Source organism: Onychostruthus taczanowskii, unplaced genomic scaffold (genome assembly GCF_017590055.1).
Source record: "Onychostruthus taczanowskii isolate IOZ18803 unplaced genomic scaffold, ASM1759005v1 scaffold5, whole genome shotgun sequence".
Lineage (NCBI taxonomy): Eukaryota > Metazoa > Chordata > Aves > Passeriformes > Passeridae > Onychostruthus > Onychostruthus taczanowskii.
The window spans coordinates 6,063,063-6,082,325 of record NW_024502568.1 but is presented as its reverse complement, the minus strand read 5'-3'; the positions used below and the strand labels follow the sequence as shown (position 1 = coordinate 6,082,325).

Here is a 19,263-nt window from a genome sequence, read left to right as displayed (position 1 = left end):
CCTAACAGTGGACATCATCTGCCTGAGACTTTACAAGAAGCTATTTCATCTCCTCAGCTAATTGCACAATGTGCCTCCTCACTCACTCCCCCATTCCCCGTGCACCATCTGAAGCACTGAGTTTATGAGCTGTCAAGCCTCTATCATGTGACTGAGCCACATTTTTACTGATGACTGAGCCTGAGCTGTCCTAAAGGGCCATTCTCTGCCTTTCCACTTGGAAAGCTTTACAAGAAATATTGAAAGGGAGGAGAAAGACCAGTGGGTAACATGCATCATGCATTTACCTGCAGATCCTGCCAGATAAGTCTGATACCATTTAAGATAAAGTAGCTCAGATAAAAAAATCCTCAAACTGATTGAGTTAGCCAAGGAACACTTCAGTAAAGCACTTAATACAGTTATGTATAAAAAAAAAAACTAAAAGTGAAGGAAATAGGTGGGAACCCATAAAGAAATTTAAATTAAATTTCTTTTCTATTTCACATCAAAGACCTGGCAAACAAGATACAATTGGAGAAAATACTGGTGTGAGACAAAATTACTGCTTGAATTCTGCAGACATCATTTTAGAGAATAGTTCTTTTTTTTTTCCCCTGTGTGACCTGGACATAAGAAACAGTTGCTTGATAATGAACTTGCTAATGGCAGAAAGTTGGGATGTGTAAACACAGAGGAGTATCAGACCGCACATAAAGAATGGGATATAAGCAAGAACAGATAATAAACACAAGACAAAAATAAGCAATGCAAGCCATACAGTCAGGAATAAAAAAAAATACCATGATCAGATCACAAGGTGACAAGCTACCAACATGAAGGGCTCAAGAGTGCAGTTCTACAACATATATCCAGAAATGCAGTTCCAGCAGAGACACAAACACTGTAATGCCCTGCACAAGGTGCTGGTGAGACTTTGTCTCAACCACTGCGCATAATTATGGACAAGCTGTGTTCAAAGAGGACAAACTTCAACTTGAACAAGTTTAAAGACAGGCTAGTATGTTGATCACAAGAACAGAGTACCTTTTTTTGTGAGACAGCAAAACACACAGGTAAGTAAACCAACACATGAAGAAGAGCAACCTTTGTTTCAAGGGAGGCCTAACACCATGACAAATGGGTATGAATTGACAAGAAATCCAGGCTGCAAAGTTGAATATTTCTAACCAAGGAACAAGACGCTGAAACTGCCCCCCAACAGAAATTATTGGGAAATAAATTTAAGAGATTGAGTCAGAGCTTGATAAATTCAAGGGATCACATGCTGATATGCCTGCAAGCGCAGGGCACTAGGCTCAAGAGTCAAGGAGACCTTTTCCAGCTCCATGCAACTGTCCTGACATGACAACGACATGACTGTTCTGGCTGCCTAGGGGGTAAAACTCACAGGTTCTCACATTCAGGAGGTCATAGATGGCTTGAATTATGATTGACCAAGGTCTCTCTCTTCTCATGCTGTAAAGACAGCCTAAGACAGGGCTCCTTTTGCACTGGAAACAGATTTGCTATTACACCCATTTAAGTATTATACCATCTCTTCTCTGCCTATCCTCAGGAATGCTCAAGGCTTTCTCACCTTTTAGGAAAGAAAAAGGTATTTATCATGAGATTGGACCTTGTAAGAAATGAGGAATTACATCTGATTATTGGATGACTAGGCTGGGGGTTCTGAGGGGAAACAATTTCATCCTGTACACAAGTGTATTTTGGTTCAGAGATAAGTCTGCTTTAATACAAAACACCTTTCAAAATTCAAGGCTTGTACCCTGTAATGAGGCAAGTAAGGCTTCAACTGGGGCAAGGGCAGGCACAGAAGGATGAAGGAGACAAGCCAAGAGTAAAATGCAGAATCCTTTAAACTGTGCAGTGAGAGGCCCAGAGTACAGCAGAGGTTCTCATGGAACTCAGGATTACACAATCACCTTCAATACAAAACTGCAGCCCTTGGAAACAACAGGTCAAACACATCAATGTAACTTCACTGTTCAAATCACATAAAAAAAAAAAAACCTGGGCTTTTAGGTTATAAAGGTTGCATGTGCCCACCTGTGAGCTGGTTTAGTCCATTCAGTCAAAGACCTGGAGCTCCAGACACATTACTAATGTGCCATGTCTGTTGGCAAAGTCTGTGCAATGAGACTGGAAGCTTTCTCACTCCCAATATTATGAATAGCTCAAAGATTTAGCTAAAAGTCTGAAAAATGTATTTATATCCCCAGTGGATCCTTCTTGAGCTGTTACAATGAACGTAGTGAATGAATATTTAACAACAGTAAGCAAACTGACATTTAGATAACTATGGTGACAGGCACACTTGATTTACATATTATGGATAAACAGTTTCTAGCAAAAGCCTCATTTCTCAAAAAAAAAAAAAGGGAAGAAATCACTCTGAAGCACACATCGCTGCTTATCCTGGTTCATGATACAGACCTTTTTTAACACGCATTTTGAAACTTTACAAGGTCTTAATTTACACTATAGGTTAACAGCCAGAGAAATTTCAAACCAGAACATGAACCCTATTTTTATCCCAGACAGCATAAAACAAAAGCATCTGAAATTCATAGATGGATTTCTACACATTAATGTAACTTCAAAACAGTTCAACTACACATTATTTTAGTGCAGTAAAGAGAAAGCAATCCTATCATTCCACAGCCAAGAAGCCTCTTGCTAACTGGCAGCCAGAGGCAAATTTTACAGCTGAGTTGCAAGACCTTAGTAAATGAGGAAAATTCTGACATCTCTTTAAAACAGCAGTACTCAAGCACCACCAAACTAAACCAAGCCAAGGGCCACAAGAAAAAAAAAAAAATCAAATTGTAGGGATCAACAAGGTGACAGCAGATAAAAATAATGCAAGCTTCCCAATGCAATTGCTGCACATAAAGATCAGATCCTTTTCTTAAATTTAGTAACCATAGAAGCCACAAGAAGCCTCAAACTTCTCAAGATCACTGCCTCTGCTGAAAGCAGGATGGAGGTTTTGTTTTCATTTTGTCTTGTGGTAAATGAAAAAATAAAGAAAAAAAAGTGCAAGCAAGCTGTAGATGTAGGTAAGCACAAATTCTGTCAGTTGTGTAATATGGTGTGGGTGGATACATTTGCAATGAACACATTGAACAGAAGCCCATAAAATGCCCATCCCTCCACATTTTATGTTATATGCACACAAAGACACAGGGGACTCTTTATCTGAAGCTTTTGTTATCCATGGCAACCAGACAGAATCCATCCATGAGGAGGATCATCCTTAACTAGGGTATCAAATGACCTGAATAGCTGATATAACTGAGTAACCCAGGCTGCTTTTCCCCAGAAATATTTCCAAACTGTGCTCTATTCAAATTGACTGTTCCTTCATTAAACACTCTTCAGCTCAGATGCCATTAAAGTACATGAAAACAGCCATTTCATTTCTTCTCTTCAACTAGGCTACATCTATCCATACCTTAAAATGAAAGGGTTTTATTTGAGATGATTTCAAAGCATATTTATGTGGACACATAACATCTCATTTAGAAGAGAGATCTCAGGTTAAGCAGTCCTTTACAAAGCCTATCAAAGAAAAGGCAATAAGAGGGAGGAATACTTCCACACCCAGACTGAATTCAAATCCCAATTAATTCAAAGCTGAGGACAAGTGCATTAATGGCAAGCAGGAATCCACAGCGATCCTCTGTAAATCTGTTCCAATGACAAATAATCCCAGGCAAAGGACCTGACACCAGTAATATTCATAAGTAAAAGCCTACAGAGAATAACTAATGGGCTGGGTGTACTTTCATGCAAATATTGGGGCAGTACTATTTTCAGAAGGAATATCAGCATAATTTCATTGAGCAATACACAAGGCAAAATAAAAATAAATTTGAGTCAGATAATCTTGTCCGTGTTTAGCAGGGCATATTACTCCAGGAAGGGACCACCAAGTTACATCTGCTCCAGACAGACCTCATTAGTTGCAATCTCCAGAAAACAGTTTGCTAGTTATTTAACAGTTTTAAATTATTTTTCCTCAGGAGATCATTGCGTTTTTACCATCTGAAGAAGGCGGGGTGGTTCCAAGTGGAGTGACAGGTGTGGTTGGAACTGGGCTCATTGGTGATGTCATCAGGCCCATTTCAGGATGGCTCTAAAAGAAAACAAATGCACAGGTCAACTGCTTCCCCAGGCACTAGAAACACAGACCACTGCTTGTACTGTTCCACGCTCTTGTACAATAGACATGACTAAAGTCTCAAGAAACTTCAATCTCTTCTCCAAAGGGCCAGGCCATGGTTCCTGACCTTGGATGTCTAACTGTACTCCACAAAACACAAAAACACATCAGAAAATGGTGACTCTCCCCAGCAGACAGAAAAAATCCCCCTCCCTAATGTAGAATGGGAGAAGATTTGCAAAAGCCTACAATGTTAATAGCTTCTGATTCCCACTGAAACAACGCAAGGATGTGCACTTGAAGGCTTTCTCCATGATCCTTTTACTTCTATTTCTAAGAGCAAATTCTCCTTGCTCCTGTCCCCCACCTGTTCATATTCAAAGATAATGGCAATTTATTACTTTCCTGTCTCACTGTAAAGCCCTGCAGGAAAGACACTGCAGGAAAACAGTGCATAACATAAATAATACTATCATTATTGATCCTCTCAGCTTCCATCAGCCAGTTACTCTCCCCATTTCATCTTTGCTAATAGTTGCCTGCCTAATTACTGCTTTGACTTCACTCTTTGCAAGCTTCCAGACCCATCCACACTGGTGAGAGCGTAGGCAATCTGCCATGCTATTTTTGAGTCTGGCTGCCAAGCAAAGTGTCCATTTCATAGGGCAAGTTTTACATAAATGTATCATCTGCCTTAATATATCATCACAATTTCAAAATAAAAGGAAGATACAGAACTGCTGATTTGATGTTAGTTAATTCCATAGGATTTTTCACAAGTGGATATCCTCCATACTGCTTTTGAATATCTCATTTTATGAGCAATATAAATACATATATTTTATGGGAAGCACAGGCACACATACTACAACTCAAAAACAATTTACATCCCTACAGCTACCAACTTACACTTAAAACACCATTTTTTACTGGAAGTCTTACATAAGCCAGATTTCCTTAGACAGGTTTTGGGGGCTTACCTTCTTTCTCCAGAACAGTGACTGGCAGATGAGAGACAAGAGTGCCACCCAGCAGCAAACCCGAGCACCCACAGCTGGTGAGCACACATTTAACACTCCAGATACCCACACAACTGAATCCCTGCTCTCCCCATGAGCCACACAGCAGCAGAAAGCCATTCATGCAGCACCAAGCAATGGACACCAGCTTAGGCAAGAGCATTCATCAGCTTTTATGAAGTTTTTTCAACATGACATGACCTACCTTGCCCTCTCTTAAATGAAGGATTACAGACCATCCACCCAAGAGTATAAGTTCTCCAATTCAACCCACTGATCAGTGGCTGCTTCAACTTCTTTCACAACTAGTCTATCCTTTTATTTTCAAGAGCTTTTACTCTAGCTGATCTTTTTCTGCTCTGCTCTTTCCCCTGCCAAATGCCTCTCTTCCCTGAGGAGTATCTTGCCCACAGAAAGGCCTGAGTTGGTACTACAAAGAACTGAAAGAGCAGAAATCCCTGAGAAGTGGTAGGAATGAATAACCTGGGAAAAGACAAGCTGGGAACTTCAGCAAATTAACCATCCATGAAAAAGAAGCTTTCTTCAGAGGCTGTAGATCTGCTTATCAGACCTCTTCCATCACCACTACTGTCGGGAGCCCCCAAAGGTCTCCTCTGTCATGCCAAGTGTCCAGCCTGCAATCTATGGCTGCACTCTGAGGACCCGAACAAACTGGGGAAAGGTGTTAACTGTTTTGTTGATGTTGTTTTTCTCACAGATTACAAGCAGTACCTACAGACCAAATTAAAAGCCTGAAGGTCTTCCTAAACACGTCAGGCTACCCTTTCAGCACAATCACTGCATCAGACAGGCTCATTATCTGCCTCCCAGCACCAACCACCTCTCCAAACTCACACAGCATTTAGAAAAGCTTCCAGAGACCTGTGCTCAGAGCAGCCTCTCAGAAGGCTGTTTCTCCCCCATAAAAATCCCAAGAACAAATGCTATGCTCCAACAACGGGTTCCCATGCCAAAGGGGTTGAGCTCTTCAAGGAAGTCTGAACACAAAATAGTATTTGAAACAACAACTGTCACATGTCAATTGGTCCCTAAGTGAAGAAAACCCAACAGACAACACGCAGTCCATGCACACACATACAGGACAATCCACCTAGTTTGGGAGCTGGATCAGCCTCTTTCTCTCAACCCTAACAAAACTGTGATTTGCTCTGAGAGCTACAGCAACTGCTTTGCTCACTACATCCTTCCCCTAAGTAGACTACCAATAGGGCACACAAGGCACTTCATGCAGCCCTTCCCATTTAGTGGCAAAAATTAATCATTCCAACATGAACTGTGACCTCAAAACTCTACTCATTTACTGTCAAGACAGGAAATATATCATAAAAATTCTTCCCCTGGTCCTGGCCTGCTTCTGCTCTTTCATGCTGATCCTATGATAAGTACATAAGGGGGGAAAAAAAAGAAACTATCTTTTCACCAATTCCATTTCTGGCTCTCTGATTTCAAAGACATCCACTACAAAGAAATGGGGAAACATTCCACTGAAACTCACTTGTGCCAGAACTGTGATGAAATTCCTGTTTAAGTGAACAGCTTCATAGAGGGCCAGAAGGATTGCTTCATTTGTTCTGTGGGAAGGATGCAGACAAAGGCACGGTTAGTGATCAGAATACCAGCAGCCAAGTTCTTCAGAAGCATAGCCTATCTGAAAAAAGAATTTTTTTTTCAACTATGGAAAACTCTGCCTCTGTAGTCCAGTTGTTCTTCCAACTATTAGTAGTACTAATTACAGTACTAGTAGCAGCAATCCACAAAAATACAGCACATCTACAAGTTTTGTTGCTTTCCCACTGAAGGTGTCCCTAGTTACTGTTTTCCACTTAAAGCCCTCTCTTTTAAGAGCAGACGGTCCTAAAAACACTAAAATCTCTTACATTTATCACTTGCCCCATTAATTTAGAAAATATTTTGGTGAGGGCCAGAGTGCACAACCTTTGCTTCTCATGTGCCACCCCTAACACACCTATTATATTTCATAAACACCTCATAAAAACCACTGGAGTTTTTTTTATAGACTTCATTACAAGCAATTCAGCTGTGTCTCCTCCTGCTGCACTCTCCTCACGGAAGGGCAAATCACAGTTTGCAGGGTGTGGTCCCATTTCAGTGACAGGAGAACCTGCTCCTCTAGTTTGCTTTGTGACATTAAACAGCTGCATGATGGAAGGGATGGCACCGACCACTCCACTGTGTAAATAACAGCTGTGCACTTACTGGACAGAGATCTTCTCATCAGCATCTGCTATGAACATGCTGCCCACCTATGGAAAGAGAGAGCATTGCACAGCAGGAATTTGGGAAAGCTATTAGACAGCAAGAGACAACACATGGATAAAAACACATTTTATTTTGCTGTACTGTCACTGACCAAATGCTTCACCTGTCAAATCATTAAAAAGGGACAAAAAAAAATACTGAATCTTGAATCCCAGCCTGGATTAGTTTGCCATTTTTTAAGAGTACAACAGAGATTATTTCCTATCTGCTTGCCCCAGGGTGGCCACAGTTTTACCCAAGTCACTCCTACAGAAAGCTGTCTACACTGAACTACCCTTACCTACAGGAAATTTTTCTGTCAGTTAGATTTCAGATTAGTATGAAATCTCTGACTAAAGCAAAGCCAAACTGAACAAGAGGAACAGTGAATACTCTTTACAAGGAAGAAATTGACAACTGTTTTTGAAGGGTATCCCTTCAAAAATGCAGACAGTGCCCACTGCAGAATCCAAGATTTACTTCATAGCTAAAGTGCATCCAAGCTTGAGAAACAAAACAGTACAGAAACAGAACCTCAAAGACTAGTGACATTCCAGACTATGTGCCACTATGTTTTAGGCCACATCACCAAGTAGTAGCTAGTTTTTAAAAATACATAGCTGCCTAAAAGGATTAAGAAGTTAAAAAATTATTACAAGTTTAAAGTAAGGTGATTTTTAAAATAAAGTCAGCTGGAGTGAAGAAGATGCAGGAAAAGAATTTCAGCTATCAACACAAGAGTAGAGGTCTCGTCCTTTGAAAGAGCTTTCCCAGCCAGACAACACACTCCTCAGAATACAACCATTTCAGTTGTATTTAGTTTTGATTCATTCAATCCATCTCTATCTCCAGACCTCACATTCCAAACTCACACTTTTTAGAAACACTCTCCTCCTGAACTTGCATGAATGCACCTTTTTGAGAATGGAAAAACATGTTTCCATGCTTACCATGTTAGTTAGGGCTGAGAAGAAACCAGTCTGATGCTCCTCTTCTTTATCTTTGTATTGCCTGAACAAAAAGGAATAAGCATGAAGTTTCAGGGCTAGAAATGGAACCAGGGTTACTTCACCTAAATCCCTATGTCTTAGTCCTATTTGACAAGAATATAGGATGGAGGAAACTTCAACATTCAACAGCCTTTTTCAAGGACTCACAAAAGAAGAGATAAAGGGTACTAAAATATTTGTAAATTGTGTAGAGTTGAAGTGCAACTGCAGGAAGATGTGAAACTTGAACAACGCTTGTGCTGTTGCAGAGGACAAGCAGTTTGGGCTAACTCTGAAGGAAAGGGATCAAGTGACTTCACAAATTTTGTCCTGCACTGGACAAATGGTAATAAGCCACATGAGCACACAGAACATTTTCATTTCATCATCCACTAGAGAAAAAATCAGAGTTGGTCATCCAACTGTGTACAGAAAGAAATCAGAAATGGCCAGCAGAAACCACATGGACCTTTATGGTTCATGGCCTGATCCCATTTTCCTGGAGCAAGTGAAGAGACTGGAACTAGAGCAAGTGAAGTCAACAAACAGTTGGGTACTTCAGATTTAAGCTACACTGCTTCCTCGGGCACTCAAAGGGACTAGCAAAGCCCACACGGCCATTTATTTTGTCTGTCACACAGGAATCTGATCACACACAGTGTAACATGTCAAGAAACCAACTTCAAATTCTTGGGAAAGGGGGAAGAAATGAGCTAAGAAAACCAGTACATGATCTGAGACAGCTTTTGTCAGAATGAAGGAAATTGGGTGGGTGAAGTTTTTTTCTGCTTTACCCTAATCACTTACTCTGTTAAATACATCTACATGATTTGCTGATTTTGCAAGTCACCTGCATAACTATCACAGTAGGCTTTCAAATGAATAAAAACATTTTTCTGGATATTTTGAGAGCCCTACTGCACAAAAAAAAATTGAGTTTCCTAGGTGAAATTGCTGTAAGTTTCCAAATTTTTCTAAAGCACTTTCCTCTTAGGAAAGCTTGCATGTTTTATGGTGCTACTTATGAAGTAGAGGCTAAGAATATGCTGCCTTTCTGCTGACTTTCTGGCTCTTTCTTCAGCAGTAGTTACTGCTTTCCACCATTTGGAAGAGTTTACATCTCCTAATCATCTCTGATCTGGTATGCAGACAGCCCTGGATACATTTGTTTGTTTGTTGTAGATAGTGTTTCAGCTAAATCAATTTTTCAATAGAGAAGTTGTCAGCAAATTATTATCTTTTCACTTGTGACTAAGATTTTACACAAAGTTCACACAGAGGTAAAATCCATGACAATAAAAACATACAATGGATATCTTCCCCTACAGCAAGATCTCTCCTGAAGCATGTCAGCCCAGCTGGTACAGATGCACTGAGACTTGCAATGACTGCATCAACTGAAGCCAAGTACTTCAAAGCATAAGACTATTCCCTGCCTCTCCAGGTGCATCAAGGCTGTCAGGTGATAAAGAAGTGCTTTAACACAGAAAGAAAATAAAGTTCGTGAAAATGTACAGTAACTATCATGTATTGAAAAACAAGACACAATTTGGTTTTACCTGTTATATTCTGATAAAGCCTGGCCAATTACAAGTCCCATTCCCTGAAAAAAAGTGTTTAAAAAAAAACTCCACATTAAAATCTCAAGGGAAAAAAATCACACATTGAACACACATAGCAATGCTTCCCTCCCAAGATAACCTAGCATGCTATGCAGAATTTCTCTTGAAGCTGTTTGAACTATTAAGATGTGCTATGATACAACAACACTATAACACAAAAACCCAGACAATAAAATTGAAAGTTATTTACTAATTACTAAGTTAAACAGAAAACATTTACTCTCCTCGGACCGCCCGACAGAGCTCTCACTCAAGAAGCCTCAGTAAAGCATCAAGCAATTTAGAAAGAAGTTGGTGTCAGAGGAAGGATATCCAAAAATTTAAAACAAAGAGTCATAGACACAAATAGCCTTTGACTGCTTGCAAACAGCCACCACCTTTACACAACTACTAACAGTTCTCACCCTTTATTTACATTTACATGGAGCTTGCTTTCTGCTTCATGCCTAAAGAGCAGCTCCCAAGCCCAGAACTCACATAACTCAGTCTGCTGTCAATTTTAATACAGGCCTGGATAAAAAACTCAGACTGTAGCTACAATCCAAAACATATTGCAGGACTCTTGACTCAGATACAGGCTTCCACTGAGCTACAAGAATTGCCTTGTGGACTGGTAAAATCAAGTGACACAGCACCAGAAATGAGATTCCCTTTGGCATAAATCATCCTGTCCTCTTTGGCACATGACAGCAAACAGTGTACAGATAGTTCATGAATGCATAATAGATCAACTGTAGCATGTTTCTTGCTACCTAGCTTTTTAACCACCCCCACCATTTAACTGGTGATCAAACTGCTCAAATCATGAGCTGCCTAACCTATTGCAAGAGCACTTTGCAATTCAGTCAGGGCTGAACAATCACTGCACTGCTGCTCCTTCGAGCAGCACTGTTCTGAGACCTGATTTCTACCATACACCACGCTGGCATCCATTAGCCTACACTTCATGTGAAAGAGCATCTCCAGCAGCATAGAGAAATCAAGCCAAGTACTCACATTGAGTGTGGCCTCATCATCCACAATGGACAGCTTCACAATGTAGGGATTCACTGACTGCTCAAGGTGGGGCGACAAAGAACAAAGGAAAATGGTTTTAAGTTCAGCCTTCAGAGGAAAAAAAACACTATTATGTTTCCAAGTTTACACAACCACCTGGGAAGAATCTCCGTCACACTGCCCCATAAAACAGAATACACACAAATAAGCAGAGTCACAGCACATGGTAAGACCACTAGGCCAGGGACATGTTCCCCTTATTGGCTCAGCCAGGCACTCTCCTGATTTTGAGAAGAGGAGGGAGTTTCCATCCCTCCACCAGCTCATCTGCCAGTCTGGAAAGTGGAGCAGCCATCCTGCAAGCCTGTTATCTGTGACACACAGAGTTTTGCAGCAGGAACAGGCAGTGAAGCTGGATGCAGCATTAGTGCTCTGCTCTCTCCCTTCTGCAACACCCTGTAAAGATTGCTTAAAGCAGCACCCAGGAAGGCAGGACAACATTCCAGACCCATCTGCTGCTGGGTTAGAGAGCAACACTTCGTTTGCACACTAAGAGCTGGAAATCTATAGAGAAGATAAATGCCTTGAATTTAGCTGAAGAAAGCACACAGGCTTCATCTATAAAGACAAATGCTAATAATTTCAGAAGCATTTCAGATTAGCAAATGCACATTTTTCCTGGTTTATATGTGTCAGTGCAAAACTAAAAAAGCTGATTTTGAATGAAGACACAGAAGAAAAGTCTCATCTGCAGGCAGGTCATTTTGCAGGGAATTGGAGCCTGAATAACTACTTTTCTGTTAAAGAGAATATTTTTAAAAATCATTTGAGTTATACAAGATCTTTGGAAAAAAAAGAAAAAAGAAAAACACATGAACTTTCTGATTCTCCAAAGCTGTGTCTTTCAGCACCCATGGTTGTCTATACCAAGGAGAGGCAAGTGCACAAAACTGGACAGGAAGTGTTGTTGGATACACTATATGCAGCCAGACAAGCACACAAAGGGAAAACCCCATATTTTAAATTATTTCTTACAGTTCTGTCTAACAAAAGCCACAATGTAATTCTAGCACGTTGAATATGATTCAAACAAACTTCTGCCTAGTTGTTATCAATGAGCATGTATTCAAAAGTGACTATTTGATTTTATGTTTTAACTTCCTATCCTATCAGCCACCCCTTAAAACGCTGGCAAATTGATCAAATAATTACTTTTTCTCGCAGCATTTTCTTTCTCACAGTATCCATGTAAAAGCATTTTCTCCAAAATCAGGACTAGTATTAAAAAAAAAAATATATATATAGCTGAATCCTTGGATAAGTATATAGTTGGAACAACTTGTGAAAATTATTAGGATTTCAATCAGAGGCATCCCTTTAAAGGTTACAAGTAAAGAAATGTAAATTCCTAGAACAGGAGTTAATAAGCAAGATCTCATCAACACAGGTAATGGAGAGATACTCTCCAAGGAATTTGAGAGATTACAAAATTCACATCCCAAAAATACAAAAGAACATCCTAATGTAAAACACACTGGTATTTACACTAAAAATAGACACAAATCATAGTCAGCTAATGAATTTTGAGCCTTATTAGATTTTCTTAAACAGCTGGAAACACAACTTAACCAATGGAGTTCAGACCAAAAGAGAACCTTTCAGCTGCACCACAGTTGAAAAAGAGAACTCCAGAGCACCTGAGGCATGAAAGTGTGCTACAATTCACTGACAACCAGACAACCACCATACTGACCCTAAGGGCCAAAGAACAGCAAATGAAAGCAGCTACTCAAGGACAAAGATTACGGCTGCATCACTAGAGGCTTGGCTTGTAGCACTGCTACAAAGGGCAGTGTTGGGCAGTTGTCACATAAAACCCTCCTGGGTGTAGCTTTCAGCCTTGCCAGAGGAGCTGCTTGGGCTGAAGTTCCTCTTGCTACATGTCTGCTTCAGTTGGATTGTACGGACTGCACTTTTCAAACATCAGCACAACTTCCTTAACAGTGCCCAGTTTCAAGACGTCTCAGAGTGTTCTCACCCAACTTCCTTAACAGTGCCCAGTTTCAAGTGTTCTCCACAGCACTCAAGTCCAGCTCAATACTCCCCAGAAATCCAAGGACAAGTCTCCTGCACTCACAGCATTCTACCTAAGGACATAAACTGCAGTCCACAGGGATCCATGCCTCCGGGATGGGATCACACAGCTCTCCATCATCTGTCTGAATGTTGCAATGCCACCTTTGGTCTTCCCAGTCCACCCTCATAAGTAACCCCACTTACAGACAGTTCCCAACAGTTTTCCTTCATAGCCATATACTGAAATCAGACTCCATGTTCCTGTCCCATGCTACCACAGCACAGAATGCTGAAGAGAATCTGCAATTCATGATTCTGACATCATTGACAGGAATGAGAAATTGACAGGCATTACTTTGACACCAAGTGTAGTTCTTGTCCTTGCATATTCTCTAGGTCTATTCATAATTCAGAACAAGATCTATTATAAAACCAGGTAGGTTTTGAAGCCTGCTCCCTCCCAGTAATTCTGTTGAAAGGCAGGTTATTCCAGAACCTTCCTATTTGGTGCCTAATAAAGTATATTAAGATATTCCTATTTATGAAGAAAAAAACCCTGATCATTAAAGCATCATGCCTCATACAAAAAAAAAGCCAACATTAGGTGTTGTTCTGACATTTGAAATGGGGCTTTTTTCCAAGCTGATGAATAACAGAAATGAACAGAAAAAAATGGGAATATACCATAAACACAAAAAGAATGATGAATAAAGTTCCTCACAGAGGAATCCATCAAAGAGCGAGAGAGAGACTTCTCTTGGAACTACTAGCTGTGATGTTTCAGTTCATTCTTTGGTCACAGCTCCACCATCTCTTCTGGGGATCTGTGCTCTTTCAGTCAGCTACTCAGATCCTGAATCACAAATTCAGTCTGAAGCCCAGGATGACTGACAGCTCATTTCACTTTGGAGATTATGTATAGCCACACAGTCACACACAAACTGAGGCAGACATGTGGTTTGGCACAACAGCAACTCTTCCAAAAGGACCTTCCTCAGACTATTTCCACAAAGGAAATACAAATTCCCTAGGTAGTTTCTTTCATGCTGGCACAGAAGGAGCTGTAGGAGTATCACACACATTTGATTGTACACAATCATCAGAGACAGACACAGGGAGCATAACCAGGGCTGCCTTGCAAAGCTTCTCCTGCTCCACGCTGATGCCCTGATGCTACAGTGTGCACTGCTCAGAACTGCACTGTGTGCTGCCTTCATAATCCAGAGGCCACCCTAAATTAATAAAGTAGAGAGAAGTGATGTTTCCACACCTACCTCATACTTTCTGTAGTTGACCAGCAAGGCCAGAAGGACAACAGCATCATACCCATGTTCCCTGCGACTAAGAGGGCTGGACAGGATCTGGAATAAACAATCACACTGTTCTGTTAGGCCTCCTTCAGGAAGCTTGCAGTGACTCAGAGCATAGCCATGAAATGTATGTGTAAGAGCAAATTATGTCCTATCTGAAAGAGGATATTTAGGGTGAAGGGAGTGTCACTACCTCAAGGAAGTTCTGCACACAGAGAAGCTTATTTATCACAGAAAGGATGCACACAGGCTTTCAGGGCATAAAGGGAAAATATATTGCACAATAGCACTGTATAGTATCTTATCATAAACTGTGCAAGTGTCCTGGTTTTCTCCAAGGCTCAGTTCCACTGAAAAAAGTATAATTTATCCAAGAGCAGAAAAAAATATATCCACACTACCTTCTGAAAAAGTTTCTCCAGTAAAGAAATTCTGTGTGAAAATAGCCCAGAAATCTGTTCAGATTCTAACTGTGCAGAAATGTCTCAAGTGAAAATACTTTAAATAGTCAGTAGCGACTAAACACAGCAGACTAGAGTAAAGGGGAGGGAACATTACAAAATATATGCATGACTGAGCTATGAATGAAGTAACAACAGTGCCAGTGAACTACATTGCATTGAAAAAGCTGAAAAGCAAACACACTACTGGAAGTTCTCACTACGGAAGAGTCCCCACAGCGGAAGGAAGAACCCTTACCTGTAAAATAGCTTCAAATATGCTGTTAATCATCACATACTCCAGGATGGTGTTCTGGCTAATGTTATCTGTCACCTGAGTACAAACACAAGTTTAAAAGCTCATCCAAAAGCTCCACCAATGCTGTAGCTGCCTCTGGCACACATTGGGAACAGAAGAGTTCTGCTTCCAGATGGACACATTTATCCAGAATCTCACACTTTGCAAGTCAAGGTGTGACTAGCAATAGAGCTAAACATGAAGTAAAAGAAATCTGTCCTGACTGCCAGCCCTTCCTCTGCCAGGAAACACCACCCACGGACTAAGAGCTCCCCCATTCCTCCACACGTCGGTATTTTACACAGCTGCCTGAATGACAGCAGCCATCAGCTGTTGCAGGCTCTACAAGGAGGCAGAAAATGAAAAACAGGGCATATATGCTTCACTGAGAACATTCCCATCATGAAGAGGGCAATGAAGAGTTCCACCACTCTCAATTATCTCTTATCACAGTCAAAACAGTTCACAGTTGACCATCTCCAAAAGCTGATGAGTGGTAATTTATTACAACTTCCTTGTTCTTCACATCCTCACCACTCTGGTCTACTCCACACTTTCTGTCTTCCCTCAACCCTTCTCCCTTCCTTTCCATTTATCTGGGACTTCTTTGGTATCTTTTTCCTTCAAAAAAACCCACAGCTGTGAATCCAACTGATACGTCCTCCTGCCTCTCCCCTTTAGCCCCAGTTGGCACCTATCCTACAGGACAAAAAGTACTAGTCTGCGCTGGCATCACCGTTGGAGTCATCGTGCATATTCTGCACTGACGCGGGCTCTCATTCACCATTTCTTTCCCCTTCTTAAGCTTCATGCTGCAGCACTCTGCTCAAGTTTTGAAACAGTTCCATCCCTCAGATGTGGCTCATATAAGCCCTTAAGATATTATACAGCTGTTAATTACTTACTGTCACCAAGCAGAGAAGTAGCTTCAGACACAAGCTTTTGAGGCTTTCAGAACCTTCTGCACAGAGGAGGGAGTCCAAGCTCTCCATCAGATTCTAAAGAACAACAGTCACATTATTGAAAAGTAGTCTTTTAAATTACTTGAAATGTTTTGATATAAAGCCTTCTGGAAGATTCAAGTAGCAGAGCACCAATATAAAGCCATGTTATTCCAGAATCAATAACAGAGCCATTACTACTGCTACACAGGCCATATTCATACTATTGCTTTTCAACACTATTTGTGTTAACTAAGCTTAATGACTACTGGTAGAACATTATTATCATTTTCCATGAGTTTTCTCTAGATGCAGCAGCACAGCTCCAATTAACAATACATATATAAGTTATGATTAAAAATCTGATAGGCAAACTACAACTTAATGTTTTCCTCAAATATACTACAGATTGTATAGAGAAGAAAAACTGCTACTCTTGTAGAGAGATGAAAGATACAACAAGAATTCAGCTTTATCACTGGTTACTTTGTCATTTCCCAAACTCAACAGAACATCAAGTAAGTTTAAAACAGTACATGTGCTGATGGAGTGTGAGAACCCAGAGTACGACTCTGAGATAAAGAAAAAGATGTGAGGTTCAATACTAGGTGGTGATCACCCGTGACAGCCTTTTCTGGCTTTAAGGTTTCTCAACAACAGTGACTACACAGAGTGGAACTAAAGAAAAAGAACGTGCTCTGTTATATTACTAACCAACCCAGGGACCCCAAATGTCTGTGCTACTGGCAGGTACAGAACTTCAGGATAGCTATTTTTAGTAAGTGGCTCAAATATTTCCCCCAAAAGCTGCTGCCTGGTAGACACACCCATGTACACTCACTGCCCTTGCAACACAGCTGCTGTGCAAACTGCTTCTCTGCACTGCCAGGGCCTCACCTTCATACACAGCTCTGCCTTGTCAAAACCCACCAGCATGTTGATGATGTCAAACCCAGAAGTGGATTTGTTCTTCTGATGGACGCCCCGAATCAATGCACACAAAGTCTGCAAAGGGAAAAACCAGAAGGTAAGATGTAAGGCAACACCTCCAACTCAACAGCAAAACCCACTGCATGATCCCCTCCTAGCACGGGCAGATCCTGAAATTAATACCACCAGCCTGGAGGCCATACATTTTGTCTGACCTCTCCTCCAGCTCTGGCATTTCCAAAAGGGATCTTGGATGCAGAAAATTCATAAAAATTGGAGAAGAATATATTTGTCCATATTTTTCTTGTTTGAGCACAAATTTCTGTTTGGTTACCACATTGCTATACCAATTTGGACCAATAAACTGTATCTTTGTCAACAAGAAGAACCAATCTTCCCACCAAAAAAAAAAGGCTCCAAGTCTATCAGGCAGCTTAATTACTGCTTCATTCCAAGTTCTTGAAGATACACAGGTATCAGCACACTATGCTTCCAGCAGACTCTCTGGAAAATGTATGGGCAGCAAATTACTCATTTGTCCTAAGAGACAGAAATGTCTGGGGTGACTTTTGTCATCAGGCATTTCTCAGTCCTGTGAAGAGGGGAATGAGCAGGAATACAACCACCGCACTGTTAGATTCCAGCTTAAATTCACCAGTTGGAGGTAACTAGTTTCACGTGTAAAGCTGGAGACAAAACAGACCTGATGGAATTAGCAGACCTCTAGAACCTCACAAAAGCAAAAATGTAAGGTAGTCATCCTTTTTTTGGTTACTGTCAGAAACAGATACTGGGCTAAACACACCTTTGGTCATCCTGCTGATTCTCAAAAAAAGATTGCTTAAATAAGTTTTGGCTTCAGGATTTCCACATTAACATAGTCTGATTAAGGGAACACTCTCCCAATTTGAGCTCAGGATGTGTTACCTGGTTCCTATTTACATGCACACAGCAGGATTCTTGTGACCTGCCCTAAGTTCTTCCAGGAGTCTGCATACAAGTTTAAGAATTCGGGGCTGGTCTAAGCTGTCTATGTAGCTATAACTACAATTTTAGTAGCACACTTTCAAGCTAATTCCAAAAATAACAATAAAACAATGCAACATTGTACAGAGATGTAATATTCTGTTTCAAATCAACTTTTCCCAATCCAAAGTCTCCTACAGATGACTTCTTCAAACCTGAATTTCATATCATGTACTCCTACAGCTGAAATGCATTCTGCATACTCCTCAAACAAATGCATTCACCAAACTGTGAGAATCAGCTTGTGAACTAGTAACATCAAATATCAAAACTGAGGAGGGGAGTCTCCCACAGAGATACAGATACAGAACAGCAGAGCTTTGGTAAGGAACAACCTGAACAAAAATGGCTATGAATTCTGAGTGATAATTCTTCACAGCTTCCAATTAGGAAGTGTCCAGCTGAGGCAATTTCCTGCATAAATTTCACACTAACTTCTCCAGAGCTTTATTTCTTTTTTGACCCACAAGGAAATTGAAAAAGGCAGCTGAAATAAGGGAGAAGAGGTGAAAGTAAAACACAAAGCTACACAGCCTAAGTACTTTTGAGACCCAAACCAACAGCCTGCAATGTGAACAAGCCCCTTCGATTGCCCACTGCCATCCACTTCATCCTCCATCATCAGATCCTCTTGATTTCTGAGACCCTCTCAAAATTGCTGTGCCAAGAGTAAAGAGACTATGAATGTTTGGAACCTCCACAGACAACAAGTAGCAACTGCCCTGCAGACATCACTTCTCAGTAACAAAGAAACAAGCCCAAGGTGATTGATACCAGCAACAAATACATGGCCTCCTCAGAAGCAGAAGGACAGCGTTCCCTCTCCCAGCGTGGTACCTGTAATGCATTCACCACTCTGATTGGGTGCTCCTCACCCAGGGCCTGGATGCAGTGCTGAAACAAGCAGTTGATGTTATCTTTTATCTTCATTAATTCTTCCCCATCCAGAGCCTCCAGCTTGCCTTCTAGATACTCCAGGTTGACCTGTCAGGTTAAGAAGCAGTTCATGCACATTATACCATCACCAACACCTTCGAAACAGAAGTCCTTGCACGGACAGTCTGCCACTTTGTAGGCAGAACAGCAACAAGATGTTCACATTCTGTTACCTTCATGAGAAACAGCTCCTCCCAAAACCTAGGGTTGCATTTACTGGGGTCCTCTGTCT

At 40.9% G+C, this 19,263-nt stretch overlaps 1 protein-coding gene across 1 annotated transcript in view; it reads right to left on the bottom strand.

Moving 5' to 3' along the window:
- The window catches only part of ARMH3 (armadillo like helical domain containing 3), a 121,430-nt gene that overhangs the window by 94,762 nt on the left and 7,405 nt on the right, over nucleotides 1-19,263 (bottom strand). Inside the window, exons 3-14 of the mRNA XM_041415294.1 lie at nucleotides 19,205-19,261; nucleotides 18,933-19,079; nucleotides 17,037-17,144; nucleotides 16,104-16,196; nucleotides 15,160-15,234; nucleotides 14,425-14,511; nucleotides 11,075-11,131; nucleotides 10,016-10,059; nucleotides 8,418-8,478; nucleotides 7,426-7,472; nucleotides 6,704-6,779; nucleotides 4,048-4,141 (exon numbers count right to left, since the gene is read on the bottom strand). Of these exons, the coding sequence (XP_041271228.1) occupies nucleotides 4,048-4,141; nucleotides 6,704-6,779; nucleotides 7,426-7,472; nucleotides 8,418-8,478; nucleotides 10,016-10,059; nucleotides 11,075-11,131; nucleotides 14,425-14,511; nucleotides 15,160-15,234; nucleotides 16,104-16,196; nucleotides 17,037-17,144; nucleotides 18,933-19,079; nucleotides 19,205-19,261 (946 nt within the window). The remainder of the gene's footprint in view (nucleotides 1-4,047; nucleotides 4,142-6,703; nucleotides 6,780-7,425; nucleotides 7,473-8,417; nucleotides 8,479-10,015; nucleotides 10,060-11,074; nucleotides 11,132-14,424; nucleotides 14,512-15,159; nucleotides 15,235-16,103; nucleotides 16,197-17,036; nucleotides 17,145-18,932; nucleotides 19,080-19,204; nucleotides 19,262-19,263) is intronic.